Source organism: Cyanistes caeruleus, chromosome 5 (assembly GCF_971803275.1).
Source record: "Cyanistes caeruleus chromosome 5, bCyaCae1.hap1.1, whole genome shotgun sequence".
Lineage (NCBI taxonomy): Eukaryota > Metazoa > Chordata > Aves > Passeriformes > Paridae > Cyanistes > Cyanistes caeruleus.
The window spans coordinates 27,534,310-27,562,125 of NC_141705.1; the positions used below are offsets into that span (position 1 = coordinate 27,534,310).

At 35.9% G+C, this 27,816-nt stretch overlaps 2 protein-coding genes and 1 long non-coding RNA gene across 25 annotated transcripts in view; 2 read left to right on the forward strand and 1 right to left on the reverse strand.

The window, feature by feature from the left end:
• Positions 1-26,851, forward strand: part of EXOC1 (exocyst complex component 1) — a 27,385-nt gene extending 534 nt beyond the window's left edge. For 2 of the 11 annotated variants that reach the window (XM_023925196.2, XM_086890092.1), the window contains exons 2-21: positions 1,557-1,690; positions 2,524-2,654; positions 3,486-3,645; positions 4,497-4,517; positions 5,292-5,479; positions 6,090-6,317; positions 6,555-6,687; positions 6,864-6,973; positions 7,505-7,558; positions 12,133-12,282; positions 13,362-13,467; positions 16,338-16,382; positions 17,521-17,684; positions 19,390-19,500; positions 19,966-20,042; positions 20,518-20,746; positions 21,755-21,938; positions 23,119-23,318; positions 24,812-25,006; positions 25,808-26,851. In XM_023925196.2, the coding sequence (XP_023780964.1) occupies positions 1,567-1,690; positions 2,524-2,654; positions 3,486-3,645; positions 4,497-4,517; positions 5,292-5,479; positions 6,090-6,317; positions 6,555-6,687; positions 6,864-6,973; positions 7,505-7,558; positions 12,133-12,282; positions 13,362-13,467; positions 16,338-16,382; positions 17,521-17,684; positions 19,390-19,500; positions 19,966-20,042; positions 20,518-20,746; positions 21,755-21,938; positions 23,119-23,318; positions 24,812-25,006; positions 25,808-25,960 (2,763 nt within the window). In that variant the 5' untranslated portion in view covers positions 1,557-1,566 and the 3' untranslated portion in view covers positions 25,961-26,851. The remainder of the gene's footprint in view (positions 1-1,556; positions 1,691-2,523; positions 2,655-3,485; positions 3,646-4,496; positions 4,518-5,291; positions 5,480-6,089; positions 6,318-6,554; positions 6,688-6,863; positions 6,974-7,504; positions 7,559-12,132; positions 12,283-13,361; positions 13,468-16,337; positions 16,383-17,520; positions 17,685-19,389; positions 19,501-19,965; positions 20,043-20,517; positions 20,747-21,754; positions 21,939-23,118; positions 23,319-24,811; positions 25,007-25,807) is intronic. The other 9 variants (XM_086890093.1, XM_023925197.2, XM_023925202.2 and 6 more) reach the window with 6 other exon arrangements.
• LOC111928014 (uncharacterized) lies at positions 17,368-27,382 on the reverse strand. 3 transcript variants are annotated; one of them, XR_002863875.2, is made up of 4 exons: positions 26,889-27,382; positions 22,121-22,236; positions 18,285-18,453; positions 17,368-17,661 (listed from the first exon to the last, which is right to left on the reverse strand). It is a non-coding gene; the product is annotated as an uncharacterized LOC111928014 (long non-coding RNA). The 3 variants fall into 3 exon arrangements; XR_002863874.2 differs by having other exon boundaries at positions 27,230-27,376; XR_015287084.1 differs by lacking the exon at positions 26,889-27,382 and adding an exon at positions 22,683-22,835.
• Positions 27,361-27,816, forward strand: part of CEP135 (centrosomal protein 135) — a 34,462-nt gene continuing 34,006 nt past the window's right edge. For 8 of the 11 annotated variants that reach the window (XR_015287078.1, XR_015287079.1, XR_015287077.1 and 5 more), the window contains exon 1: positions 27,361-27,617. The gene's annotated coding sequence lies outside the window, so the exon portion shown is untranslated. The remainder of the gene's footprint in view (positions 27,618-27,816) is intronic. The other 3 variants (XM_086890087.1, XM_086890090.1, XM_086890088.1) reach the window with 2 other exon arrangements.

Below are 27,816 nucleotides of genomic sequence, written 5' to 3' on the forward strand. Positions count from 1 at the left end.
ACATTGCTGTGCCCCATTGCTATGCCCCATCTGGCGTGTGTTTCCTGGACAGGCCGCGTCTGTGATGTGAAGTCTCTGGCAGATTTCACGTAGCCTTTGTCTGGAACATTACAGGGAAAAACGCAGCAATGTCTAAAGGGATTTTTCTGAGTCTCGTGTGGTCTCTGCTTTCTTGAAGATTTTTTTCTGAGGAAGGAGCTTTATTTCCAGCTCCTTAGTCTAAATTCTGTGTTCCTTTGAGACAGCAGGATTCAAGTGTGAAAAGCTTAATTTTGCACTTGGTGCTGGCACTCTGTGAAGATTTTGGTGGCTGTGACGAAAGGTACTGAGTTTGTAACTCAGAAGTTAAACTGTATGTGAGAGCCAGTGTTGGATTTCAGATTTATCATGCTATGCTTTATGTGAAAGGTGTATTCTGCCTAACCTGAACAACTTGTGTTAGCACTGAAATGGGAGAGTTAGCAATTTTTAGCAGTTTGATTGTGACTTAGAGCAGGAGATAAAATTGTAAATAAGGAAGGAAAGAGGCATCTGAATCTGAAACGCAGCAGATTATTGGTATTTTGTGTGTTCATCTTACGCATTTGTTGAAGAGTAACAGGAATGGTATCCTGGTACAATTTGGGAAACAAAAGGTGGTCCCAGCATTTGATGAAGAGAAGGAAAATTATTAGCAGCTATGGAGTGGTGCATTGCCATAGGTTGTCATAAACAGTGTGCCCTGAGCTCTGTGCACTTGACAGTACTGCTTCCACTTTGACATGGTGGCCCTTGTGTGCACAAAGTTCTTGAGTCACTAATCTTCAAAATTACTGTAGTGCCCAAGATTTTGTCTTTTCTGTGAGTTTATTAGAGGAAGCAACTCAAGCATCTTCAAGACAAGCCAACCTGAAATTTACTCCATATATTGTCTCAGCATCAAGCAGTGTGGCATGTCGTGTACTAAATCATGCTTTTAATGCACTGTAGAATTTTAAGGCACAAATAATATTGAAACTTCTTAAATAAAAACACTGGAATGTGATGTCTAACGTGTTTCTCTGTCCAGTCTAGATAAAATCTCTATGTAGTGTGAGGAACTGTTGTGAATCAAGTGAATATTGCCAGTTCCTTAATTTTCTGGAGCTTGGCAGGATTTCTGGTTTTGTTTTGTTTGTTGTTTTTTGTGCTTTTTGTTTGTGATTGAATTCTACAAGCTTGAGCATTGGATGGTCTTTTTTTCTTGATTCCAGTTTCAACTTTTTTATGTTAATGCCTTGTATTTCCCTCTACTACAAAGAAACATTTTGTACTCGGTTAAATTAAGCTGAAGGATCATCTGGGTGTCAATAAATTACTTTTTTTTAATTAAAATAAGTGAGTAAACTTTTTTTATTTTTTCCTTAAGTGGTCTGGTTTTCTGCCCAAGTCATGCCTGTCTAGATTACAAGTCATTAAGTTACCTGTAAAATTGAATTTTAAAATTCCATGGTTACTGTAAGCACATGACTGGTTCTTTTTTTGTGTGTGTCTGTTAAACATGCTGGAGTTTATTTTTACCTCCTCAAATCTTTCAGCTGAGAGAAAATGACTGCAATCAAGCATGCTTTGCAGAGGGATATTTTCACTCCCAATGATGAACGTTTATTGAGCATTGTGAACGTGTGCAAAGCAGGCAAAAAGAAGAGGAACTGCTTTTTGTGTGCCACAGGTACATGGGAAAACCACACTGTGTTTCTTATCTTCACCTTTGTTTTTTACTTGGTTGCATTTGTTTTAGCTTCATGTACAATCCTTATTCTTGACTTGTGTAAAACGGGTGCTTTCCATTCCAAATGGAGAAAATTAGTTACAGCTTGTACTTTCATGGTGCTTCTACTAAAAAAAGAAACAAAGCCCACTACTTTTTTTGACAGATCTTATTGTAATTTCATTGTCAGAATCAAAAATGATTCTTTTGGGACTGGTGAGCTTCTGAAGCAGGCTTTATGTAGTGCTTAAAACAGGGTTTAGTAATCATCTAAGCTGATAAGCCTAAATAAAATGCTTTAAAGAATATTCGTCAGACTCCAAGGAAAGGCACAGCAACTGAATTGAGTTCTAATGTCCTTTTAAGTGTGTGTTTGTTACATTATATCTCTTTAAAAAATTAGGTGCCTTGGGTTTACCTGTCAATAAATTAGCTTGCTGGAATATTCTTTGACTGAAAAATGTCTGAAAATGTTTTTATTCTGACTGTACTCTCCAGTTATGTCTGTGCTTTGTCAGTTACATGGTCATGGTCCAAGACCTGCCGTATCAAAGAAACAGCTGTGAATTGGGTTCATTACCTCACAGGCTGTACAGAGATGTATACCTGATTGGTTGAGACCTAAACTGAGCTGTGGTTATTGTGGATAAAAATGTTTCAAAGGGTCTCTTTCATCAAATAAATACTGCAAAATCTCTCCCACAGATAATTTGTTTGAGAAGTTGAAGTGCAGCAGAAACGGATGTGAAAGTAGTATGTGTGTTTTGATATTACTGTCTTACTTCATTTAATAGTGACAACGGAACGACCAGTCCAAGTAAACGTGGTAAAAGTGAAAAAATCTGACAAGGGAGATTTTTACAAAAGGCAGACTGCATGGGCACTTCGAGACCTTGCTATTGTTGATGCCAAAGATGCTGTTAAAGTATGTGTCACTTTTTTGTTTAGTCCTCTGATCACAACATCCTCTACATTCCAAGTTAGACTTGATTTCCTCCATACTGGCTGCTTTAAAAATTAGATTGATAACAGGTTTATTAAGATGATACATTCCTGTGCTGCCTGTGCCCATATTTCCTTTCAGCCTTTACAAGAATATAACCCTGGTAAATTGAGTAAGAGCAGTCTAGATATAGTTTAATAGCAGTAGTCTTAATATCTGCCCTGCTAGTTGTAGTGATCTCTCAGTGACTGTAGAGAGCATCTGCTAAGGACCAGTAGTATGTGTTTAAGTCTTCTGTAAATTTTTTCACCCAAGCTTAATTTCCAGTAAGAAAATTTATGACTGTTCTACTAATGACAGTCATAAATTTCTCAAAATGTCCAAAATTTTCAGCTACATGTGATGCTTTTTGGCTGGACACTTAAAAAGTTCTTAATGAGCAGTATATAAGCTTGAGGGTGAGCTGGAAGTGTACAGTCCTGATATGGTGGACTTGTCCACAGAACAACAGAGCAACCTATTTATGGCCACTTAAATTCATTTGCTGTCACAAACCTCGTTGAAAATCTTACACATCTTTGTATTGTGTTTAGTCTTACCTGCCTTGACAAAATACTGCTGTCATAGCATGGATTCTGGTTTTTCACTATTTTAAGGTGCATGAGGGCCCAAAAGTTGCCGTATGATCTTAAGGTTGGCATCCGTGTAATTTAATTTTTATCTTATCATCTCAGTAATTAAATATGTGGACAATCTCTGCTACTTAGAGAATCATTTGACTGTGGAGCCTGTAACATATTTTGTCTTTTGCAGGAGAGTCCTGAATTTGATTTGCATTTTGACAAAGTGTACAAATGGGTTGCAAGCAGCACAGTGGAAAAGAACACCTTCATTTCATGTATCTGGAAACTTAATCAGAGATACCTTAGAAAGAAAATTGACTTTATTAATGTTAGTTCACAGCTGTTGGAAGGTAAATTTCTACAATTGTATTTGTAGTATAAAGTTTAGTAATTACTAAAACAGATATACTAAAAAAAAATACTCTTAATCCTGATGGGTTTTCGTATTTTTCAACTTTATATTTTCTAAGTCTTCAGATAAGCAAGATGGCTATATAACAGATTTTCTGTTAGAAAACTGAGAACCAAGACAAAATACTTAATTAATGACGGTCTAAATATTGATAAACTTACTGTATTTCTAAGACATTCTGTTTTCTGAACAAAATCTACTTCCAAGAACTGGTAGGTCTAAATGTGTAACAAATCTGCTTTTGTTCTTATTTACATTTTCCCTGAATTAGAAAAGTGCTTTAGAAAGTGCATGTCTGCAGCATTCTAGAAGGTAATGGGGTTTTACTTGGGATTTCAAGTTCACAGACTGTGAGGCATGTGCTAAATTGTGTTGGACTCTATTACAATTTATGGGACTGATTGGTTGTTAGGAAGGCTTTCTATCAAACAAGATAGAAATTATCCTGTCATAAATATTTTTATGGTTACAGTATCTTTTAATACTTAACATTTTATATTAAAGCTTAGCAAATAAGAGTATATCCCATGGGGTCTGTCAGAAGCGGAGAAACTACTGATATTTAGATTGAAAAAATTGAATTAGAAATGTGAAAGAGGAAGAATAATATTTCTGTATTTTGGTGTTGACCGGAATTTGTTTTAAACCAACATCTAACATTTCAAGTTTGTGCAATAATAAAACACTCAAACTTATTGCCACTTAAATGTATACACACTGTTCGTGCTTTGTCTAGCTAACATTCTCTGCTTCCTTTCCTCTGCTTTTCCATACCTTTTAATTCTTCAGAACTTCCTAAAGTTGCAGAAGGTGCGTAACACCTTTTTCCTTTATTTTGTCTTATAAGGAGTTTTCTTAAATAATATGCTTTTCTGCTTTTCGTTTGTTTGTTTGTTTTTTAGTGCTTTGGTTAGCTTTTCAAGTTGCTAGAGATAAGAGAGATGTTTCAGATGTCCTAAACAGTTTCTAGGTGGACTGCATTGATATTAATTTTTCAGCCTTTGAGTGACTTGTTAAATTTATTAAGCACTGCTGTGAGAAATCATAGTTAATGAAACCATTGTTTATTTGATTTTCACTTAACTCTGTACTGATTTTCTTGCTGTGAAACTCATCTTGAACATCAAGATAACTTTTATTTATTCAGTGGTATGTATCTTAATCGACTTCAGTATGTTTCCCTAATGCTCTGTCAACCAAAATAGAGAATCTAGCTTGTGCTGATTTTCCACTAACAAATGGACTATAATAATGTAATAATATTCTGATGCTGGTTACCAGCGTAAGAGGTGAATAAACTGAGACTAGGTTTGTTCCTTGGAATAAAGGAAGGTGGATAACAATGTTTTGCTTATGTTACATAATTTGGAAAACATCGCTGTTGGTAATCAGTTCTGGAAATTGTAATGAAATGTGTGGAAGACTGAGACTTGAAAAAATGTGTTCATAGGCAGCAGGTGCTTTTTAGGAGAGTTGTTTAATGGATTAATTTGCTTAAAGATAGTTACGCATACTGAAGTACTCTTAAAATGCTTGTGACTTTCTGGACTTGATAATGTGTTTTATTTTCCTTCCCTGCCTAAGAATCTGTTCCAAGTGGAGAGAATCAAAGCGTAGCAGGAGGTGATGAAGAAGCTGTGGATGAATACCAAGAGTTAAATGCAAGAGAGGAACAGGATATTGAAATAATGATGGAAGGATGTGAATATGCTATTGCTAATGCTGAAGCCTTTGCAGAGAAGTTGTCAAGAGAGCTGCAAGTGCTAGATGGGGTAAACATTCCTTCTAATGCACAGTGTGCCAGCATGTCGAATGGTTCTCTTTGATTCTGACCACATTGCATTCTCTGAAAAGGTAGTTAACATGATCTGTCTAGGCAACCCAGTGTTACAGAGGTCACTTGGAGGACTGAGGAGATGCAGGGGATACAGACTTGAGGGAGTCATCAATAACCTCCTCAAACTGTCATGTGTTTGGTGTATATTTTGAAAATTAGTGCTATCATGGTGATGGCTGATCTTGTGACAGAAAATCTGAACTTATCACCTATGTACTTTTTTATTCGTTACTGAAAATGTTCTTGTATAGCAGGGATTACTGTTTGGCTTTTTGTTTTTGTTTTTCTCCAGTACTTCAGCTCCAAGAACTTGAGCAAAGTTTTGGCTTGGTATCTTATCTCTTTGAAACAAGGGAGTGTCATAAATTGAGGAATTTCTGTTGTATTCAGTAACACTATGGCTTATATTATTTTGTTTTGTTGATTTCATCAAGAGTTTTGTAAACTTTGGAAATTATTAGACAGTTATAGAGGGAAAAGGTGATATCAGAATGCTTTTGAGATATAAAAATGTCTTCTAAAATGTGAATTTATTTTCTATACAGGCAAATATTCAGTCTATTATGGCCTCAGAGAAACAGGTGAATATCTTGATGAAGCTGTTGGATGAAGCTCTAAAGGAAGTAGACCAAATTGAGCTAAAGCTGAGCAGTTATGAAGAAATGCTTCAGAGTGTAAAGGAGCAAATGGATCAAATTTCAGAAAGCAATCACCTAATTCATCTCAGCAACACAAATAATGTTAAACTACTGTCAGAGATAGAGTTCTTGGTGGTAAGCATTTTTGTTATGTTTACTGTGGTTGCTCATGTCAGGTATAAAATTCTTTTAGGTTGCTATCCTCTTTAGGATGAGGTTCCTTAAAAAAAAAATTAGCTTATTTTTCTATTTTGTTGTTGCACTATTTTCAGTAAGTTATAATGATGAAATTGTATTTATTCTTCTTGGTTCACTAGCATAGCAGACTAATTTGCTTTCAGTTTATGGACAATACTATCCATTATTTTGTAGAATCACATGGATCTGGCTAAGGGCCATATAAAGGCCCTTCAAGAGGGAGATCTGACATCTTCTCGAGGCATTGAGGCCTGCACTAATGCAGCAGATGCCCTTCTGCAATGTATGAATGTAGCTCTTCGTCCAGGTAATGTTTTTATTAGACTACTGTCTAACAAACAAAATTTACTGTGGTAGTGCCTTGCAACTAGTCTCAGATTTTCTTCTGTTGATTGAAGGAATTGTAACCTCTGGTCCTCTTGGTTCCCCTGTACAATATATGACTCTGAATTTTGTACACTCTAAAGTCCTTTCTGTTTGTAGGACATGATATGCTTCATGCAGTGAAGCAGCAGCAGCAGCGGTTTAGTGACCTGCGTGAGCAGTTTGCGCGGAGACTTGCCAGTCATTTGAACAGCGTATTTGTTCAGCAGGTATTATTTCTTACTATTGAATATGAAATTTTTGATCACAAATGTTTCTGGAGAAGAAAAAAAATCTAAAATCGGACATATTCTGTGCTGTAATCAGTAAATGCTAGAAGGTCTTCAGGCAAATATATTGCTAAGCATACCAAACTATTACTGCCTGCAGAAGTCTCTTACACTTAAAAAAACCCCTAAACATCTCTCTCTAATAGGCTTGCTATCCAAATTAAATGCATTATGTGATATATGAGGATTTATTTTAATTGTTGAGCTTGATTATTGAGGAGGAAAAGCATTGACATTTTTTAAGGATGTTATCGGCTGAAAACAGAAGGTTGTCTTGTCTGAACCTCAAAGACCATAAAAAAAAACCTCAAAGCAAAACCAACCATACAAAATAAAACATCTGAACCTTGGTTTTGTTTCTTAACTTGAATTATTCATAAAACACTGTCCTGACACTTGTTTCCTAAAGTCTGGGTGGTTTTTTTTAGCCTCACCTTTTTAATTTATGTGTTTTTTATCTTCTTAAATCAGTTTACTCAGACCCTCCTTCAACTCTATAACAGGTCCTCCTATCATTCAGTACCAGTGAGTACATTGAGTTTGATACAAGATTTTCTAACTCATTTTTTTCCCGGGCTTGAATTATCTAACTAGCAGCTGCATTTTTACTTTGCAAAAAGAAATTTGTTCTTACTGATTACAGAGCATCAGATTTGCCTCCCTTTTCATTTCTGTTAGTTTTGTCAGCCCTTAAGCTTTGTTTTTCTGTTTATGAGTTAACATTCCTCTGATCTCATTCCCAAAAGTTGCTGAGAGACAGAATTGACATGCACGGAGGAAAAATATTTTCAGGAAGTAGTAATAAATGTACAACAGTACAGGTACTGCAATTGTGTGAAATTGCAGTATTTGTAAATTAAAAACATCAATTCTGGTTTTATACATATTAGCACAATCAAAGTTTTACAATTTTTAAAGTTTCTGAATTTTATGTATTAGATTGTGTCGCTCCGATTGGGAACGGCTTGAAGGAACGACCATGGACTCTCATGGGAGTCACGACACGAGAATTCCTAGTTTATTGCTTCAGCCCTGTCTTATAGACAGATACGTGGAAAAGTACAGAAAGGAAACTCTTATTGGTTAACAAAGTACTACACCACCATCATTGGTCAGGGGCACTCTGCCCCCCTTGACTGTCTCTTGCAAGGAGAAACAACAGGTTGCAAAACAACACCTGCAAGGCTGTTTTAGTATCTCTGAGAATTGTTTTAATTCCTTCTCATGAATTTCCCAGGCTAGGCTTCAGTCAGGCCTGAGAGCTATGTGGCCTGCAATAACTACAGGCACTCTGGCTCAGATTTAGCATCCATAAGATTGTGTGCAGAAAATGAAATAGAGTAATACTGGATAATTGTACAGAAAATTGCATTTAGAGCCTGGCTTTTTATGGCAAAGATAACTGCTTCCTACATTTCCTTCATTTTGCAGAAGAATTCCAGCTTCACAGCATATTAATTTTTTTGCCTTTATCTTCTGTCCTTTAGAAAATATTTTTCCTCTGTCACTTTCCATATTTTGAAAACCTGGGTATAGATTGTGTCCCAGCCCTTAAATGAGCAAGTAGAAACTATGTTGTATGAGTCCCATGTAAATGTGTCCACAAAGTTTGAATATTGGACTTGTTTATGGAAGTGGCCATTTAACACAATGACTTTCTAATGTTCCCTTCTGAGGATTTTATTTTAAAAAAAACAGCAAGAGACTATTACTACTATGTAATATTCTGTGTATTAGATGAAATTATTATTCTTAATACACTTTTCAGTGCTGTTGAAAGTGCTATTACTAATTGGCAGTTTACTTTTTTAAAATTCTAATACTAGTACTGGCCTCACATTGTTTTTCATACACATTTGCCCTCTGAAAAGTTTTGGCTTGCTGTCAGCTGTGAGGTATTAATTAACAGATAAAAATTATGACTTTGTTAAGTTTAAGCAGGAATATGCAAGAGCTGATACTCTGTAAAGATTTTTCATTGTTGTAAAAGAGGGGAAAAAAAGTGTTTGTACTTCATTTTGAGATACAGATTCAAGTGCTGGAGGTATAACAGACTTTTGTGCAATCTTACTAAAATGAGCTTGTTTTGTTAGTTTGAGGAATGTAGCAATTTTTTGGTATGGTGTTAAAAAGCTCAATTGCAATACTGTGTTACCTTTAACATCAGAAGAGTTGCATTATTTGTTTAGAATGTTTCTTAAAAAAGTAATCTAGAGCGCTTCAGAAGAAACGAAGATTAAAGGTAAAGAGTTCTGAATTAAAAGGACAAATGAAAACACAATGATGTCTAGGCAGTTGTTAATGTAAGCAAGACATTCTGATTTGGGAATTATTAGATGGAAAAACATAGTTATATTCACATTTGGGCCTAAATATATTTCCTTGAAAGTATGAAATTGCTCTTTATTTTTGAAAAGAAAAATAGCTCAATGCTTGATTAAAACTACTGATACTAAAGTGCTTCACCTCCTTTACATTAAAAGGAGAATAAAAGTTAAAAATTTTAAACAGAAATGCAACTTCAGATTGCCATTTGCTGCAGTGTTAAAAACTGTTTACTAACAGTTAATGTAGTTTTCTTTATTGTGTAATACTAATAATTAATTAACTAATTACTTTAAAGATTTTTTAACAACCAGGTTCAGTACACAATTTAAAGGCAACTCTGGGCCTTCTGCCTTTGAAATATGAAGTAGGTTGAAGCTGTGAAACTAAGAAATAGTTGAATAACAAATCTGGGGTGTCATTTGGTAACGGTATAAATTTATGTGTAATGAGAGAAAGCCCATAACTGAGGTAGGAAAGGTACCTCTAGAAGCTCTGTAATGTTTTAGAGCAGTCTTGGACAGGACATAATTTACTATAACCAGAATGACTAGTCTTGTGGAAAAGTTGGCCTGGAGAGAGAAATTAACCTTGTCAGGGAATTTGTCATCTAGCTTTATGAAGAATGCAACTACTAACCAGAAAAGTTGTGTGTAATAAAGGGACATGAATAAAATGGTTACATGAAAGAAAAAATAAAAGTTTGGATAGCTTAGTATTTCCTAGCAATAATATGAACGAGCATTTGGACTGATGTAGTTGATGAAAACTGGTAAATTATGTTTATGTGTTATGTACCACCAGGTAAATTATGTTAAACTATAATGAACTTGAACATTAAAAATGCATGGTGTAGGAATGTAACAAATGGGTTAGAGGGAGTTTCTCTGATCTCTTTTTCATAGAGGCATATTAAAGATTTGTTGAAAATACTTGCTGTATGTATGCCCAAAAGTATGCCCACAGTATCAAGTATGACCTCAGTAATCACAACAGCAGCTGTGTTGCTAAAGCTGGATGGATTCCAATTCCAAATTATATGTTCCAATAATTACAATATGTTAGCTTTTTGTTGAAGTCAGACTACAGGATTGTAAGCAAAATTTATAGTATTATCCTTCCCCATTTTCTGTGAGCGTAAATTAATGAAGTTGGCCAGGACTTGTTTCTTTAGGTCTATTTTTGTATCAGTTTATATAGTTAAAAGAACAGGGCTCAGAGTAAGTTCACACTCATATTGGATACAAAAAAGTACTGAAACAGGTTGCCAAAGAACTTGTGGATGCCCCATCACTGGAAGTTCAAGGACAGGGCTTTGGGCAGCCTGGTCTAGTGAAGGTGTCCCTGCCCATTGCAGGGGAGCTAGAACTAGATGGTCTTTAACATCCCTTGCAACTCAAACTATTTCATGATTGTTATGTAGTAGTTCAGCTTTATCTAGAAGCTGGCACTTTTTGTGTTCCATTACTTTGTAAAAGCATTTTACAAATCTTAGATTTTTTTTTAAACAAGTCTGTGAATGTATTGTGGAAGAGCTTTCTCTAACAAAACGTTTGAGCTAATTTACAACAGAAAAAGGGTAAGACAAAGTTACTTTAGTTTTGATCCAAACTGGTTTCTGTTTCAATTTAGAAACAGTTTTTACTGTTTACAGTTTTTAAATGGTATAGCTTATTCTGCTGACGTCTTGTGTCCAAGATGGAACTGACAGGAATGCTGCCTCTCTCAGGGATGGACATTGACTGACCTGTATAAACCACCTGCATCTGATGCAGGAATTGAAGACCAGTTAGTACAATCTTTGTGAGCTGCCATGGCACAAAATACAAGTTCTGTTGCTGTATTTACTGCAAGCCCAGTAAAAAAAGACTTTACAGAAAATATTAAAGCTGTTCGGAAATTTAATCTTATCCTCCATTCTTTTAACCCAGGGATAATGGTTGTGTGTTCTGCTGTTCTGCATAGAGGTGTTACCTTGCTTGCTCTTCCTGAATTGCTCAGGAAGCTTGTGAGTTCAAGCAAGTGAAAGCTTAAAGAAACAAAATCATATGTTTTTCTAGCAGTATGATGGGACCTTTGTGTAAAGGAGGAGCATGAAATGAGTAGCTTGTGTTAAATTGATTAGTTTATGCTGCACATTGTAAACTGTTTAGTAAATGTTCATTGACAATGTGTTGTGTGTGTGTGTTTGTGTGGAGGGAGAGGGAATGTGTGTGTGCACTGGTGCTTTTAAGATTTGATCAAGTTAGGCTTCGCCAAAATGGACTAAAGTATGCTGAATTGGAGCACGATTTCAGAGGAGAGGTGTAAAGCTCATCATTAACACCCAGGCCACCCATTAACTGGGGACTTGGAAATTATAGATGGGAAAAATATCTTTAAACAGAAACAGATTTTTTTTTTATTATTATTATTTTTTTTTTATTTTTAGGACTAATGTGAAAATTTCTAAAAATTTTTCAGGAGCAATTGAATGCTTGTCATTAAATTTTCATTCAGTTGTACATTGCATTATTTTACAAAAAGGGCCAAAGTGACTCACCCTGAAGGCGAAGAGCCTTAAAATAAACAAGCTTATTAAGATGCACTGCCTGCCATGGCTGTAATAACTCAGTTTCTGTATGATGTTAGGTGTCTTTTTCAGTCTGCGTCTCTTGCTGCTATGCAAGGTATTTTTATGCCTTTTTGTTTGTCTTCATATTAAATTTTTCAGGAAATGTCTGGTACATCTGTGTAGTGCTTCCAGATTTACTTTAATACTTTCTCTTATCAAGGGTCACGATCAGAGTTCCACTCTTGCACAGCACTCTGCTGAATTGACATTACCCAATCATCATCCATTTCACAGAGATTTACTTCGATATGCTAAACTGATGGAGTGGCTCAAGAACACAGATTATGGAAAATATGAAGGGCTAACAAAGGTATGTGAAGTGATCAAATAATGCTAGAGAGTGTACATAACAGACTGGGTTTGAGAGTCAGAAGTCTGTGTGTGTGTACCTGTCATTTTAATATTGCTATATATTAAGTATAACTCACTGCTCCTCTCTTTTTATTCCTTTTTAGAATAGAAACTTAATTTTTTAGTATTTGTGGTCTCCTGCTCTGTTTGTTAGTTTTTCCCTCAAACATTCTATGCTGAAGTATCATAAGATACCTTAATATTTATGTAGAAAAAGTTTGCTGTTATACAGCTAGTAAGAAAAATAATCAAGCTAATTTCAAATTGGTGTGCTTATTGCTTGTGCAACATCTCTATTTCAACAGACCTTCATTTCACTTGGGTGTGTCAAAAACTTCAGAGGTCTCTTGTACAGTAAATTAAATAGAAATATTTTTCCCTTGTATGTATGTTAACTTTTAACTACTATGTTTAAAACTAACATGGAGTAAAAAAATTACTACAGAATGTTCAGGTAGAAGTCAAGGAAAAGTTATTTCTTACAAAACAAGTATTTTTAAAATTAAAGTACTGTCATTCTTAAATGGAAGATTTAAATTAGACTTTGAAAATGGCTTGGGAGTAGTTGTTCCTTTGCCTTCAGGGTAAAGCAGATAGTGAATGGTTTGCATCTTTGTGATCTTCTGATAAAAAATGTGAGAATTACATATTTATGTGTGCTTTTGGGGGCACAGTAAGAGTCTGATGGAAGAAGAAGGGTGCTGTATTCTCTCTATTCTACCCTTGAACAGAATTCTGTGATGCTCTACCACTAGTAAACCTATCTGTATGTACTGCATTGCATATTTTTCCTTATGAAGGAAAAGTAGGAGTTTCTGATTAATGATCAGTGACCTCACTATGAAAATGAATGTAAGATGTTTAAATATCATAAATATATTTTTGTGCATGCTGCATAAATATATATACTTATGTAGTCCAGACTAGTTTGTTACTTAGTCATACTTGAAAATGTCCAGGTTTTAAGACGTATTTACCTAAAATAGAGGAAACTTGGTATGAATGCCTGTTTACTAAATTTACATTTTCCTTTTTAAGAATTATATGGATTATTTATCACGACTTTATGAAAGGGAAATAAAAGATTTCTTTGAAGTTGCCAAGATCAAGATGACAGGCACAACCAGAGAAGGAAAAAAGTTTGGTAAGCTTCCAGAAGGCACATATCTTGCTTTGAATCTTACTGTTTGCATATAAAACACTCACTACAACACCTAGGGCTGATTTTGTAATGGTGTAAAATTCTTTACTTTTGGAGAGATGGAAGAAGTTGGATGAAAAATATGATTGGTAAAACTTCTGACTTCCACAAGACCAAAGTAGCACAACTGAAATGTTGTAAAATTAGTCAAAATAAAAGTATAAAATACAGTATTTCTCTCGGTTTTCAAATCTACACTTACTTTTTATTGCTTGAATTATCACACTTTATTACCCGAACAAATATGAAAAATCAACTCTTGTAATTAAAGGGAGTTTGGGCAGCATTATTTTGTGTCCTTCTGCTGTTATTTCTGCTTTTAATAAATCTTGGGTGGATTTTTAAGAAGCAGGTTGTAATGCTAATTCTGCCTTGTAAAACATACATATTTTAATGTGTTTTTTCAGGGGGATTTACCTATGTAGTCTGAGACTAGAAATCATAATTTGTTAACGTGTAGGTATTTATATTTAAGGGAGTATTCTTACTTGGATTAGTCTAGCGTGAATATGGAAATAAAGCTTAAAACAAAAAAATAACCTTGGATACTTATAAAGCAACAGTGGTACAGGTGTATTTTTGTATTGTCAGTTCTGTACTTCTAGGTGCAGTGTTCCACAGCTTCTTTGAAATATTTATATTTGCCACGGTTTATCAGTTTGCAAATTCTGAATTCCAAAATTATGTGCAGCTGTCAGTAGTAAGTTCTGTCAGCCTCTTTTGGGTCGTGAATTTATGCTTTGAAGTTTGATGGTAGAAACTAGAAAAATGTAATGAAAGGAAGAAAGCAGGAAAGTGGTAAGGTTTGTTTGAGAGAGGGAAAACTGGAAAGGTAGAACTTGGCAAGCTGTTGGTCATAGAAAGCAACAGGTGCCGTAAGATGTCATTGTCAGAACATTTTAATTCATTGATCTTGAAAAGCAATCTTACTGCAAGAAAAAAGTACCTTTAGTCTAATGAAAATTGACTTCTGAAACATTCTAAACGCTTTGTCTTGATACTTGTTTTGTGATTTGTATTTGTGAAGAGACAGCTTTTGTAGCAGTTCCCTAACTTGTGCAAATGTTACGGAGCAATCCGGCATTTTGGAGAAAGAGGTCCTTCAATTCACCAGAGTAAAAGCTGCACCTTGGGAAGACTGCTGTCGTGTATTTGTGCAAATTTATTTCTGTTGCAACACCTCATAAGGGTGTGTAATTTCAAAGGCTTCTGTGTTCATCGTAGTGATTGTACTACTGCTAATTGCACATTTATTCAAAATACATTACTTCTTAATAGTGTAAACTTGTTTAAGGAGTAGTGTAGGTGCATAATGCTCCAGTTGTACTCAAATACTAAAGATGACCTGTTTCCAAGTTGTGTTGGTGTGTGTTCTTGCCTTTTTTTTTGTGCTTTGGGAATAGCACTGCTATTTGAATGCCTCAAACGCAGAGGGGATGCTGGGAGAATTCTGGCATTCTGTGCTAGCGCAAGGTTCTTTGTCTGCATTTTTATGGCAAATAAAACCAGCCTGGGTCATGAGCATTCACACTCGTCTTAAGTAGTCTTTTTTTTCTTTTTTTTTCTTTTTTCTTTTCTGATGAAGCCAAGACTTTGATACTTAAATACCATAAAATCAGTGTTGGAAAGAGTGCTACTACTGTCATATATTGATATGATGTAGCTTGTCAAAAGCCACTAAGGCTGCCCTGATTGCCCAAGGCCTGATCTTTGTAGTTCTTCACATTCTGTAATAAGTCCCATGTGTTTAGAAATTGAGGATGATGAAGAAGTGGGACCAATGCATGACAGTTGCATATGCCAAATATATCATGTCTAAACCTTTTTTATTCAAAATCCACCAAAACCCCCAAGATCTAAAAACTAGGCTGGAATTAAATTTGAATTTGATGTAAAAATTATCAGTAGTGTTGCCTACTTGAGAACATCTGGTATTTAAGACATGTTTGTGGCATTTAGAAATATCTACTCATTCTATTACAGAAGGTTCTGCTTGCCTGCTCCATTTTGGGGGGCTTGTAGCATCCATCTTCATCAAGATCTTTTTAAAACCACATATTGCTTTTAGTGTGTGTATGCAAATGCCTTTTACTCTAGGGATTCTATATTTTCTACAAATGCCCATTTACTTTAAATTTCATATTGAAGTCCACTTGAGGAAACTTCAACTCTGAAAAAATCCCAGAAAAAATACAAAAACCTCTTTGAAAATTTTTTACTATATGTTTATTATATTTATCCTCTCCAAATTTGCAGTCATCTGTTTTTGTGCAGCATGAATGCACAAAATGTATTCTCTATGTAAACATCCTGATTTGCAGCAACTAAGAAAACGTTAGCCAGACCTACTGTCAATATGAATTATTTTGCAGTAATTGTGTGTGTGTTTTAAATTGAAAAGGTGGACAATATCTCTGACTCAGGAAAAAAATTCCATAAGTACATTTTAATTTCTTCATGTCTATTTTTGATATGATTTCTCATGGAAACTGAGTCTGACAAATAATTTAATGGACTTCTCAATTTGGGAGAAGTTAAATAAGTGTTACCAAAAGTGTTCTTTGAACATACTGTATAAGAAAAATCAAATTTTAATACCTAGAAACTTACTCTATTTTCCATGTAGTTTAGATACTGAATTTCTAGAATAGTACCTCTCCAACTAAATGTGTTTGCAATGTAGTTACTTGCTGCTTATAGTTCTCTGCATGTTTCTTTCCAGTTAGAGCTTAACTTGCATCTTGTGCATGGTTTGTGCAAACTGCATTTTAACTTGTCTTTGTCTTTGATGCTTGCAACCTAATCCATCCCAGCTACACTGCCTCGAAAAGAAAGTGCTGTCAAACAGGAAACTGAGAGTGAGTATAACTAGTTGCATTAGTTGGTGTTGTCAATGCATGTGTGTCGATGTTACGATGTAGTGCTGCATTAGGGAGAATCTACCTAACACTGAAGCACTCTGTTCAGAATGAAATAAACATTAGCAGAACCATTAGGCTTGCAAGGCAAAAAGGAAGCACAACTCTAAGTCCCAACATAGAATCTGAGAAGATTTGCACATAAAGGCAATATCTTTTGGTTTTCACATTCTACTAGTTGATAGTAAAAATAGTTTGTGCCTGAGAGCTTGTCACTGTTTTCCACTCCTCCAGCAGGTTGTAGTCACAATTTAGATTAGATCTATAGACTTTGTCTTGTGTCCCTAGACTAGATACCAACACAGCAGTTAAGTGAAACTTGCAGGATTGCTTTTGAGTTTCTTTGTGGCTTATATGTGAGAAGTTTAGTTGGAGATCAGATAATGATAATTTTTTGGTCTTTTTTGTTATTAGCTTTCTCTGTCCTGGTCCAACATTTCTGAAAAATTTGGGGGTAAAAGAAATAAAAAAGAAAATACATGCTCCTAGGAGAAGGCCCAGCAATATAATGAAGAAATGACTGAATGTTTATGGTCAAAAGGAGGGGAGAGCATTAGCAGCAGAGTTACCGTGGTGTTGTAGATCCAGAAAAATAGCTGGAACAAATTGTGTAGATAAAAGGATGTTAACAGCAGAAGGATCAAGTTCAAGATGAAAAAGTGCCTGTGTGTGTATAATACTTCTAAATTTTTTTTTTTTCCTTCCTGTGGTTCAGTCCTTCTGCTTGTGGCAGCCTTTGCCCAAAATACGTTCACAAATATAACTGGTCTTAGCTTTCAAGTCTTTAGTCCCCATGTTACTGTATTTTAGAGTTTAGTTCCTTTTACACCTTTTGCCATACTTTACCATGAGAATTAAAATAGTTATATTGTACTTTGAAAACTGCTGAAGAATATCAGTTACCTTATAATGAGGAAAGAATATGTTTACAGCAGAAGCATTTATAGATTAGACAAAAGTTGTTTGATTTTAATATAGGACTACTAGCAACTCTTGATCTCATGTTCTGTAACAAACCTATTCTTCAGTATTTTATTCTGCCTTCACTTTCCTTCTTCATAGTGTCTTTATTTCACAGGTCTTCATGGAAGTTCTGGAAAATTAACTGGGTCTACTTCTAGTCTAAATAAACTCTCTGTTCAGAGTTCAGGAAACCGTAGATCTCAGTCGTCCTCACTGTTAGACATGGGAAACATGTCTGCCTCTGACCTGGATGTTGCTGACAGAACAAAATTTGATAAGGTAAAGTAAAAAGATTGCATAGGATTCCTGCTTAGTTTTGTATTAGAAGTATCTTAAATATCCTCCTTGTATAGTTCAAAAATCTCTTCTTCTAAAATTCTAAAACATGCCAATTTCAAAGTTTATATGTACCGTACCTCTAATAAAGGTAGTTCCTAAGAAATATGTAGATGAGAGTATTATTCTCACATTATAAGAATGTGTTTAAATCCTTTATATGCTGTGTGTGGTCTTTAAGGAATATCAAGCATAAAAAATGCTCCTTTAAGTTTAAGCCAAATACGTGTTTTTAAGCAAGTAGGAATGGAACTGATATATTATCCATTGTTTTGTTTGTTGTTTTCAACTCATTCAGTATTCTATGACATTTTGCCAGTATGTAAGCAAAAGTAAAAGATAAGGAAGATAAGCATTTTAGCCAGGACTTGAGTGTGACCCTAAAATTTTATTTATACTGGTTTCACATTAGTTATCATCAATTTTGAACTTTAACCAATAGCACTAAGTTATTAAAGGAGTAGCCTTATCCTGTTTTAAAACCTGCTGTCCACGGCATCTGTTGACTTTTTTTCCTGAAGCATTAAAAGTGACAGTGCTCACCATTTCTTGTGGAATTAACTCCTCAGTGCTGTGGAAGGAAAACAAGCAGTTCTCAGACAGAGATGAAAATAATTTTGTTGCTTTTTATTGAATTATTTGATGGAGATGAATGTTTTTCTTCTGACTTTTTAAAATGATTGTTCAGTCTTTTCCTGGAGGAAATACAAGCCTGAAACAATATTAACTGTTAAGTTATTATGAACTTGTAGCAGCAACTTGTCTAGAATTAAAAAGCTAACTTGTTAAAGCAGGTTTATACAATTAATGTGCTATTGTTATTTATTGTTATTATTTCTCACTTATATCTCACACCCATTGGGGATACATGAATGTGATTTAATATACAGAATTGTAAGCTATTGAGCTGACCTACTAGGTTTCTGGGGTTTTTTTCCTATGGGAATTTTAATCACCATGGGTTTCCTATGTGGCTAGATTGGTTTAATTTATGTAAATTATTGCATGCCTTAATTTTTAAATAACTGTGTAAGAGAAATATGTTTAACATCTGACTTAAAATTTCCTTATTTTGTACTAATAAAATTAAATCATTGTAATTGCTTATTGCCAAAGTAGTGTTTTGCTTTAGTTTAAATCTAAAAATTGTGTTGCATACTTTGTTACAAAACCTACTTTTTTGTTTCTGTAGCAGCTATGTAGAAACTTCTGCTTTTTCTGTAGAGCAGTTAATTTCAACATAGACAGATGACCTGTTTTTCTTCCCTGAGTCTTAATTTTGTCTTCCTTCACTTAGCAACCCAGGCAGAAAAGATGGTGGCAGAACCCCCGACTTGGTATTAAAATGCAAGTGCTTCCATTATAGCACAAAACTGCTTCCTCAGGCTGTGACTAGAAAACTTCTAGTTGTGGAAAAACATAGCTTGTTCTTTTCTTTAGAGTATTACATGGATAAGAAAGGACTATGTTGAAGATGCAGCTATTACTTTTAGAGAGCTAAGTACAAGCTGTTTCCGTTTCTGTTAAGCAGTAGTAAGCCTTCTAAAGCTTTGTGAAGATAGAAAGTATATGCAAAAACAATTAAAATTAGTATTGCTAACTATCCATAGTATTTGGTATGTTGATAAAATATTTTAACTGTCTTTAGATTTTTGAACAAGTATTAAGTGAACTAGAGCCTCTGTGTCTGGCAGAACAGGACTTCATTAGTAAATTTTTCAAACTACAACAACATCAGACCACCTCTGGAACAACAACGGTATGACTTACATTCTCTGTCACTGAAGTAAAAACTATTGACCAGGCCTTAAAAGAGATCTCTTTAAAAGAGAACTTTGGAATTTATTGGGGATTATGTGATCCAGGTGATAAGTAATTAGTTTTTCTTCTATATCTGGGAGAATCTTTATTTTTGGCTGATCAATGCAAAAGTTATGAAAGGACTGACATATTTCCTATGCCGTGGCTGTCTCCTCATAAGATGACAACACTCCATCATGCTATGTAGGAAGACAGTGGGGATTTATTATGGATAGTGTTGAATTCAGTGGAACATGACTAGAAAACTACCAGAAACTTGCAAACTGCTCTGTTTTCTACTCTGGAGGCAGGGGGTACTGGGGGTATGGAGCTGCTACTTCTATTGCTTTTGTCAGATATAGTAACTGCTTTGATATAGATTGGAGACAAACCTTATCTTTATATGCATTCCTTATTCTTACAGAATGAAGTGGAGGAAGTGGATGGGGTAGCTTTATCTCGTTCATACACTTCTGGTGTTCCGCAAACAGTATCATCTGAGTATGTGCTGCTATTTTTAATTATTGATTCTTAAGCCTATGTTTGAGTTTATTTGGAATATAAAACTTTTTTCTCTAGAATCAGAAATTATTCCCTTTCAGTGAAAGTGAATAGTGAACTTCTAATTTTTACCTAGACACTGAGTGTATCAGTAAAAATAATATTTTTTGTGTATTAGATGGCTATTTCTGTATATCGTTGTTCTCTTAATAGCTTGCAAATTGAAATTAGGCACTATTATATAAAAATATGCTTAGGAAAGTTCTGAGAGTGGCAGCTTCCACAGAGAAAATACTTTCTGGAATATTTTATACCTTTGATTGTTGATTTTTACTGTGTGCTACTGACTTTCTGAAAGTCAAGAGACTTGTTGCATGCAAATGAGACTACTATATCAAATAAATATTTAGAAAAACATATAAAATAGCCTAGTAAACTGTCAGAGTAATATTTTCCTCTTACACATTTTTAATAGGAAGGACATGATCCGACAAATGATGACAAAAATATTTCGTTGTATTGAACCTGAGCTGAATAACCTTATAGCACTGGGAGACAAGATTGATAGCTTCAATTCCCTTTATATGTTAGTTAAGATGAGCCATCATGTATGGACAGCTCAAAATGTGGACCCTGCATCCTTTCTCAGCACAACCCTGGGAAATGTTTTGGTGACTGTCAAAAGGAACTTTGATAAGTGCATTGTAAGTGCATTTAGTTATTCTGATTAAGCTAACTGAAATATTATAGGAAGCCCACTTCTACCCAGTTTGATTTAGCATGTATTTATATTTAAATTCTTGCTTTAAATTTTAAATGAAAATTAGTAATTTATTGCTTTTCTACTGGCCAAGCCTTCAAATAAATGGTGGTTGTATTTCGTTTTTCCTCTCCATTCCAGTTTTCCTCAATAAGTAGATTTTTGTAACAAATAAGACCACTCGTTCACAATTCTGAACTAGTTGACATTCTCAGTTGTTTGTTTAAACTTGTCCTCCTACTGAGATTACTGAAGTCCATTAAGTAGCTCTCTGACTTTTTTACTTGCCAAAGCCAAACCTTGTTGACTTAAGAGGGTGTGAGTTCTTTTGGCAGTAGCAGAGGCTGTCTCTACTGTCTGAAACTTCCTTTTGCTGCAGTTACAACCATTATATTAAATATGGCAGGCTTACTGAAAACAGAATTGTTGGTATAACTTTGTTTTTATTGTCATAAATGTAATTTGACTCTAAGCAAACATCATAAAACCGACCATTCTTGATAAGTTTAATACTTAAAATATTTGAAAACTGATTTCTGATTACACTCAGAAATAAAATTTCTTCAAAAGAAGACTAAGGAAACTTCCTGCAGCAAAAGGAAGCATTAGCTTGGCTGAATCGGAAAAGTGGAGTTCCTTGTTAGATTATAAAATGAAAATTGTTAATTGCTTCTGGTGCATAAATTTGGTTTTTTTTTCCCATTGGGTGTTTGTTTTCATAATACTAAGTAAATAAAGGGGAATAAAATACCTTCTTTCCTTTTTCTTTCCAAGTATTTTGCTTTAAAAATTTTAAGGGTAAAAAGGGTGAAAGACTAAATAGGTGTACTAATTGAAAGAATTATTTCTGTCTTTGGTGGATAAATGTTGATTTTTCAGTATGCCTGCATTTTTCTTTTAATAGTTGTTACATGATCTGGAGCCTAACACTTGTTCTTGTTTTAAATTAAAGAGTAATCAGATGAAGCAGATGGATGAAGTGAAAATCTCAAAGAAGAGTAAAGTTGGGATCCTTCCATTTGTTGCTGAATTTGAAGAGTTTGCAGCCCTTGCTGAATCAATTTTCAAAAATGCAGAACGACGAGGAGATCTAGATAAAGCCTACATAAAACTTATTAGAGCTGTCTTTGACAGTGGTAGGTCTTCCAAGGCTGTCATAGTTACTAGAATAATTGTTTCCACCTGTTTATATATACTTTTTCCCTAATAGGTGATTTTTTTAAGACTGTGCTGACATTTTGGTTATCTGTTATTGTAAGTGAGCAAGTGTAATCCTTTTGATTGTGATACACTTTTAGATACTTCCCTTTGTACATACCTGTAAAGTAAATTTGAGTTGTGACAGAAAGAAGTGGTTAAGACTGAAGAGGGAGGGGAGATGGCAGCAACGTGGCATGCTCAGTCTGAAGTGGTTTCTTGTCTATATTTTTCCCCCTGTAAAAAAATCATATAGGAAGAATAAAAATGGGCAGTAGCAGATTTTTCCTTCTTAGCAGCTCAGTGTCTTGACTGGAATGAATCTGTGCTCATTACTGATACTCTGGTGCTTTGGATCACTTTTATGATGGGCATCCTGGTAGTCTCAGCAAAATGATTAATGTATGAACAGGCATTCAGACTTAACTGCTCTTGGCTGAAGCCATCCTCTTTCAACCTGCACTTAGCTGCTGTAAGGAAGAGATAGGTGGAAATTTTTTTGCCTGCTTGTTGTTTTTTTGGGTTTGGTCTTTTGGATTTTTATGGCAGGGGGAGGGGGAAGTAAAAGATCTATGTGCAGGATTATACATTTTTATTAAATTTAGGGACTGATGGTAATTTTGACCATAAAGCTAAAAAGCAAAAACTGAGATTAAGAAGTACGTTTAAAAAAAACCCACTACCTTTATTGAAGATTTTTGTCCTAGTGAAGATGGGAATTGAATTTGCTGTGACTTCTCTTAAATAGTTCTATCATGTACAATTTATTAGGGATACTGAAAGCATGCTTGTAAGCCTTCCCAGAAGAAAGCATGCCTGTAAGCCTTTCCTCATACCTGTAAATGAGACCATATGTACTCATTAATTTGTATCTGTTTATAAGTGACTTTTTTGCCATACAAATTTAATCGTCTTAGAGCCTGTATGTATCTGTTACTTCTTTTGAAGGCTTTTAGGTAGTGTTTTATTTAGTGACAATTCTGACAGTTACTCATACAAATGGCAATCAATTACATGAAATTCAAAATTCCTTTTTTGATAGTATTATGGTTACTTATGTTTTTCTGAATTTTGTTGTCCATTTGGTATTCTGAGTATTTTGTTTCTCATTTCTTTCAGTTGAGAAAGTAGCTAATGAAAGCCAGAAGACGCCCAGGGATGTCGTCATGATGGAGAACTTCCATCATATTTTTGCAACACTTTCTCGCTTGAAAATTTCTTGTCTGGAGGCTGAGAAAAAAGAAGCCAAACAGAAATACACTGATCATCTTCAGTCTTATGTAATCTACTCACTTGGACAGCCTCTTGAGAAATTAAATGTGAGTATATTTGAGTATTCATTTAAATGGTACAGGAGAGGTTTTGAATGTATTATTTACACTATTTGATTTATCACTGTATCTATCATAATCTCTTGCTTTATTATTTTGGACTGGAGCATGTCTGGCAAGAGTACTCATGAAGGTAACAGTCTTGAATGAAAATAACCAAATTTTTCATGGCAATTAATAGTACTGACTAAACATCAGTGTCTTAAGGAAATAGTTTTGAGGAAGAAAAAAGTGAGGGGACAAGTCATCAGGATTTTTGAGGCAATCTTCCTCACCTCAGCTGCAGAGAAAATTGCTGTAGTTTCTGAGCTGTTCAACAAGAAGAAAAGTTGTAGGAAAATTCTGTATGTCTGAACTAAATGTGAAACTAAGTGGTGACTTAGGTTCAGACTCAGATCTATCCACTTGGATGTCTTATGGCTTCTTCTATAAACAGGATTTCAGGCATCCATTTTCAGAGACATTTTAAGATGTATTCCCTTTTTGAAAATTAAATTGCTTTATTTCTGTTTACCACTTGTGGATTGACTCTGACTAATGCCTAAACTGCCATGTAGCTAACTGCTACTCAGTCCCTCTCTCCAGGGGAGACAATAAAGAGCACAAGTGAAAAAATTTGGGGGCAGAGATCAAGACAGTTTAATCAGAGAAGGGGAGAGAGATAGCAGAAAAAAATAAAGTAAGTGACGCAAAAGCAGTCATTAACTACTTCTCACAAGCAGATTGATGCCCAGGCAATTTCTGAGCAACAGCCACCTTGAAGCCAAATACCAACCCTGCCTCCTCCAACCCTAATTTTTGTAGCTGAGCATGATGTTATGTGCTATGATTTGGTCAGATTTGACCTGTTCAGCAGTAACCAAAACATTGTTGTGTTATCAGCCCAGTTTTAGCCACAAATCCAAAACACAGCACCATAAAAGCTGCTGTGAAGAAAGTTAGCTAGAGAGTTACCCCTGTCCTAGCAAGACCTGATGCACTCTTGAGCCCAACCTGCATGTTCATAGAAATACTTGCCTCTATTTACTACAACCTTTATACTATGTTGAGAAAACTGGTCAATGGCTGTGAGAAGGGAGGGGAATTGTGAACAAATACGGTCCTGTGTAATTATGGTTTAAAAGATGCTCAGGTGCTTAGGGAGTTCATCCAAAAGATAGAATATTTGGATCCCTGGCTATGAGCTCTTGAATTGAGGATTTTGAGGCTGATTGGTTATTAGTTACAAGGTTGCAAAGAAAAGATCAATTACTTCTAAAAATTACTGGTTTCAGTTTTATGCTAGTACTTGGACTGCTGTATTGTTGGGCTGTGTTTTAATGTTTATGACTGAGCAGTACTTCATGCCCAATTCAAAAACAAAAACTGGGAGAACACAACAGTCATGAAGCAGAATCAAGATTTAACCACACATATCCTTGTCAAATGAAGTTAATTAGCTCAGATTTGTGATAGTGACTAATGCTTTTACTTGTTGTTAGCATTTTTTTGAAGGTGTTGAAGCTCGTGTGGCACAAGGTATACGAGAGGAGGAAGTAAGCTATCAGCTGGCTTTTAATAAACAAGAGCTTCGTAAAGTTATAAAGGAATATCCCGGTAAAGAAGTGAAGAAGGGATTGGATAATCTCTACAAGAAAGTAGATAAACATCTCTGTGAAGAAGAAAACTTACTTCAGGTAAACTAAATCATGTCCTAAAAACCCTATGATGTTACACAGAGGCTTTTTATTACTTCTTTTGCATATGTATTCTGTGAAAATGTTCAGCCTAACTCTGAAAACATAAATTTTGAGTACAGCTTTTGGGGTTTTTTTTTTTATAATTCTACTCTGTTTCTATTTGTTCAATACCAATTTGGACCAGAGTGGTAGGAAAAAAGTTCAGAAAGAAACTTCCTTTATGATGCCCATTAGCTAACCATTGATGGGTAACATCTGTTCTGCAAAATATGTTGGAAGTAGAGAGTAGATTTAAATGAATGGGTAACTGATGTCAAACTTAGCTGGTGCATTGCAGCAGAATACTTTCAATTATATATTTTCTGATAGTTGTATTATCCAATGTTTTTCTTACACTCTGTAAACTTTTTCACTGGACTAAATTATAAGTAGACTTGAGTTAAACTTGTTTAAACAGCTTTTTAAAGTCTGAAACATGAATTATAGCACTCTTCTGGTTCCAGGTGTTTTCCTGATGGACAAAAGATACACCTCTATTAGGAAAACTTCCCCATCTTCTTTACAATTTTCTGCTTTGCACATTTATTACAAGTCATGTCAACATTACAGATCTTAATGGGTAAAAAACATCAACCTTCTTTTTAATGCAGTAACTCAATCAATTGAACTTTATTGGTAATCTTTAACTGTAAAATGACAGCTGAACTGAGAATCAGTTAATGAGCCAATGTTTTGTAGTTCACCTATGTAGGGTATTGTGCCACCTCACTTTTCCTAAAGTTTGCTTTTCTTTGGCAGGTTGTGTGGCATTCCATGCAAGATGAATTCATACGACAATACAAGCACTTTGAAGGGCTGATAGCTCGCTGCTACCCTGGATCAGGAATTACTATGGAATTCACTATACAGGATATTCTAGACTACTGCTCCAGTATTGCACAGTCTCATTAAGTTCTAGAAAGGGAAAGAGAAGCTAGCAAAGCGTGTCCCTGTGTATAAAGGAATCAAACACTATAAATATTACTGGGTTTTAAAAAGTGGATTTCTAGGTGTGTGTAGTTAACTGCCATGTATGTTGAGTAACACTCCTGTTTCAAATGCCTTTCAGGGCAAAATAAAACCTTCGGGGATTTGTTGTGCTTCTACTGGGCTGAAGTACTGTTTAAAAGTATTAATTCTGTGAAACACTTTGGATACAGTTTTTCCCTTTCCCTAATATTAAAATATTTTTATTTATAATCCCTTCTCTTGCCAAAAGCAGTAAGCACTACCTTCATAGTCTGCCAAAAGAATATTACTGTTTTCACTAATATTTTGCATCTTAGAAATTATGTAAGCATTTTGAAGCCTATCAGATATTTTCCCTTCTTTGTTCGAGGAAGTATGGATGTAGAACTTTATGCAGTGGGAAGACTGAACTTATGTTCTGAGATGTAATGTGACTATGGCTATAATTCTTAATTAAACTATGTTCATCATATTCTTTATTTCTGTGGAGAGTTATTTCAGCAAGATGAAAATACGTGAAGGAGTTAATTCCATTGTTTTGCTACTGGCTATTTAAAGCATTTTTCCATTTCTGCACCCATGTTGTTTTTCTTCCTTTTAGTAAATATGATGTAGTATCAGTATACTCTAGCCTCATGTAAACCCTTCCTCCTCCTGGAGCTTCAGCTGCCAGGGATTCAGGACCTAGGTTTTCTGTACAGCTTTGATGAAATTTCCAAGTTGTTGGATAAAGATGGGGTGTATATAGGATAAACAGATAAAATAAACATGCAGACAGAGGTAAAATGTTAATTCTGAGATACAGCTGCAAGAATAAAAAAATTTTAAAAAGTATGAATGTGAGCTTTTTCTTCTGAGTTTTGTAACAAACCTGCCAGATGGAACTCAGTAACATTGAAACACCTGGATTTCACAGATTCATAGAACTGCTTGCGTTGGAAGGGACCTTAAAGATCCTCTAGTTCCAGCCATCTTCCATGGGCAGGGACACCTCCCAGTACACCTCCCAGTTATTCAAAACCCCATTCAGCCTGGCCGGGAACACTTTCAGGAGTGGGGCACCCACAACTTCTCTGGGAAATCTCTTCAGCGTCTCGCCACCCTTACAGTAAAGATCCTATCTTTCAAGCTCCTCCTATCCAGTCTAAACCTATTCCCCTTTCACCCTGCACCCTTTGCCCCTTCTCCTGCGGGCTGCAGGATCCCACCCACATGCGCACTGAAAACGTCCCTCTGTCTCTCCCGTAGGCTCTCGGGGCCGGGCCGCTCGTCCCGGATCTACCGGCGCACGGGGCCGCGGCCACACCAAGCCTTCCGCCCGCGCCGCGCGGGCTGCCGGGCCGGGAAGGGGTGGCCGGGGCCGGGAAGGAACGGAAGGGGCGGCCGGGGACGGGAAGGAACGGAAGGGGCGGCCGGGGATGGGAAGGAACGGAAGGGGCGGGCAGGGCCGGGCCGGGCCGAGGCGGGGCAGGCCCCCCCGTTGCTGCGGTGACGGGCCGGAAGCGGCCGCTGCTCCGCGCGCCATTTTCAAAGGTTTTCAAACGCTGGGACATCGCGGCCGCTCCGCAGCGGCCCCGGTTGCCGGCGCCTTCTTTTAGTGGTAAGTGTGGGGGAAAAGCGGCGTAAACCTGTTTGGAGAGGGACCGACCGCCCCTCTGTTGGTACAGATTGGGGTTGCTGGAAAGCTTCCAGTTTAGGGAGACGGGTGATGAGCAGGCTCATAACCGAAAGAGTTTTCCTTGCTGTAGTGGGAACTTAGAGGATATGGTGCCAGGCTGCCCAGGGAGCTCTTGGCGGCT